This window comes from Rhea americana, unplaced genomic scaffold (genome assembly GCF_003343005.1).
Source record: "Rhea americana isolate MKP2758 unplaced genomic scaffold, rheAme1 scaffold_138, whole genome shotgun sequence".
Taxonomy (NCBI): Eukaryota; Metazoa; Chordata; class Aves; order Rheiformes; family Rheidae; genus Rhea; species Rhea americana.
This window is the reverse complement of record NW_028185461.1, coordinates 611828-613376: the sequence shown is the minus strand read 5'-3', so window position 1 is coordinate 613376 and position 1549 is coordinate 611828. Positions and strand designations below refer to the sequence as shown.

At 60.1% G+C, this 1549-nt stretch overlaps 1 protein-coding gene across 1 annotated transcript in view; it reads left to right on the top strand.

Moving 5' to 3' along the window:
• The first annotated feature begins 440 nt into the window (after window positions 1–440).
• STX8 (syntaxin 8) overlaps window positions 441–1549 on the top strand; it is a 109107-nt gene continuing 107998 nt past the window's right edge. The window contains exon 1 of the mRNA XM_085298343.1: window positions 441–465. Coding sequence (XP_085154469.1) covers window positions 441–465 — 25 coding nt within the window. The remainder of the gene's footprint in view (window positions 466–1549) is intronic.

Genomic DNA, 1549 nt, shown 5'->3' with positions numbered 1-1549 from the left:
CGCTTTTAAGGCCGCGCGGCGGCGTGGGGCCGGGGCGGACGGGACACGTTTATTTGGTGTAAACAGCACGTGGGCCGGAGCAGCTCCCACGTCCCTCGCGGGATGTAAACACCGCGCGGGGCGATAGGCATCAGAGCGGCACCGCCGGCCCTGACCTCACGCGCTCCTTCCTCCGAGCTCGTTTCCGAGGAGGAGGAGGAGGAGGAGGGGGGGGGCCAGGCGCGAAGGCGGGGGAGCGGCAAGGGGCCCTCAGAGGAGCAGCATCCTCGAGTGCAAATGGTTCGGGAGACTCCAGGGCAGCAGGCAACGCCCGGAGGCAGCGTGCACGTACATCCATACCCCCCCATACATATATACATATATTTATATAGGCAGAGAGACGCTGGCCGCGGCACACAAGCCTCTGGAAAGCAGCAGGGATGCAGGATGCGTGATGCCGGATGGAGCATCGCAAAACCTGGTCCCGTGAGCGGGGGCGTCAGGCACACAGGCTTGTCGCCTCCTGCTTTCCTAGTCCGGGGGGACGCCTGCCCTGTGCTTGCCCTTGCTCTGTTTTCTAGTTTTCCCAGCTCCTCTTTCGCAGTTTGTTTTGCAACGCTCTGCACAAAAGCACTTCCACAGTCTGGGTGGAAGGTTTCTTCTCTTTCCCTGTTGCCTTAACAGAGAGCAGTAAACTCTGAGGTTTCGGTGCATTTTAATCCAGGCCATAACACTGTTATTATTGCAGTAGCACTACAGATGCCCCAGCGAGATTGTGGCTCCTCTGTGCTGAGCATGGTGCAAACTGCATGGAGGCACAGTCGCTGCGCAAAGAGCTGCAGATGAATGCAAAGTCAGGGCATTGCATAGTGGCTGCACAGATGCAAAATTAAAAACAGGAAGCATTTCTTTCTTCTTTAAAAGCGAAGGCCAGAGGCATCACTTTCCACACAGAATAAGGGCTGGTTCCATGAAACTGGAAAATAATTGCAGGGAAGCAATTGTATTAAACAAATAAACTTTCCCTGTTCATGTTTTCAACACAAACGCTGCAGCACTGAGCACGCAGAGCACCCAAACACACCCCTTCGCCCGGGACTGGCCTCGTGGGCCTCAGCCCGCAGGCAGCTTGGGGCCTGCAGCAGCCTCACCTCTACCAGCTTTCAGCTTGCAAACCCAGCTGGGACGCCAAGTCCACAGCCCCTGCGAGGTGGGGGGGGGGGCCCAACCCAGCACCCACAGCAGGAAGGCCAGGGCAGGGCCGGGGATTGCTCCATGCGTGTGTACTGTGCACCCCGGGCAGTGCACCCTGAGCCCCTGTGCCAAGCACCTGGCACCTCTGCACTGGGGGAGCSTGCAGCGCGCACGGAGCACCCTGCCTCGGGCGCCTGCACCTCCACGCTCCGCACTGGGGAAACATGCAGCGTGTGCTGCGCACCCAGCACCTCTGCAGCGTGCACCCTGCACCTTTGCCGCGTCCACGCTGCACCTCTGCGCCACGCCCCGAGCGCCCTGTGCAGGGCACCCGACACTTCTGCACCTTGCGGCAGGCACCTCTGCGTCGTGCACC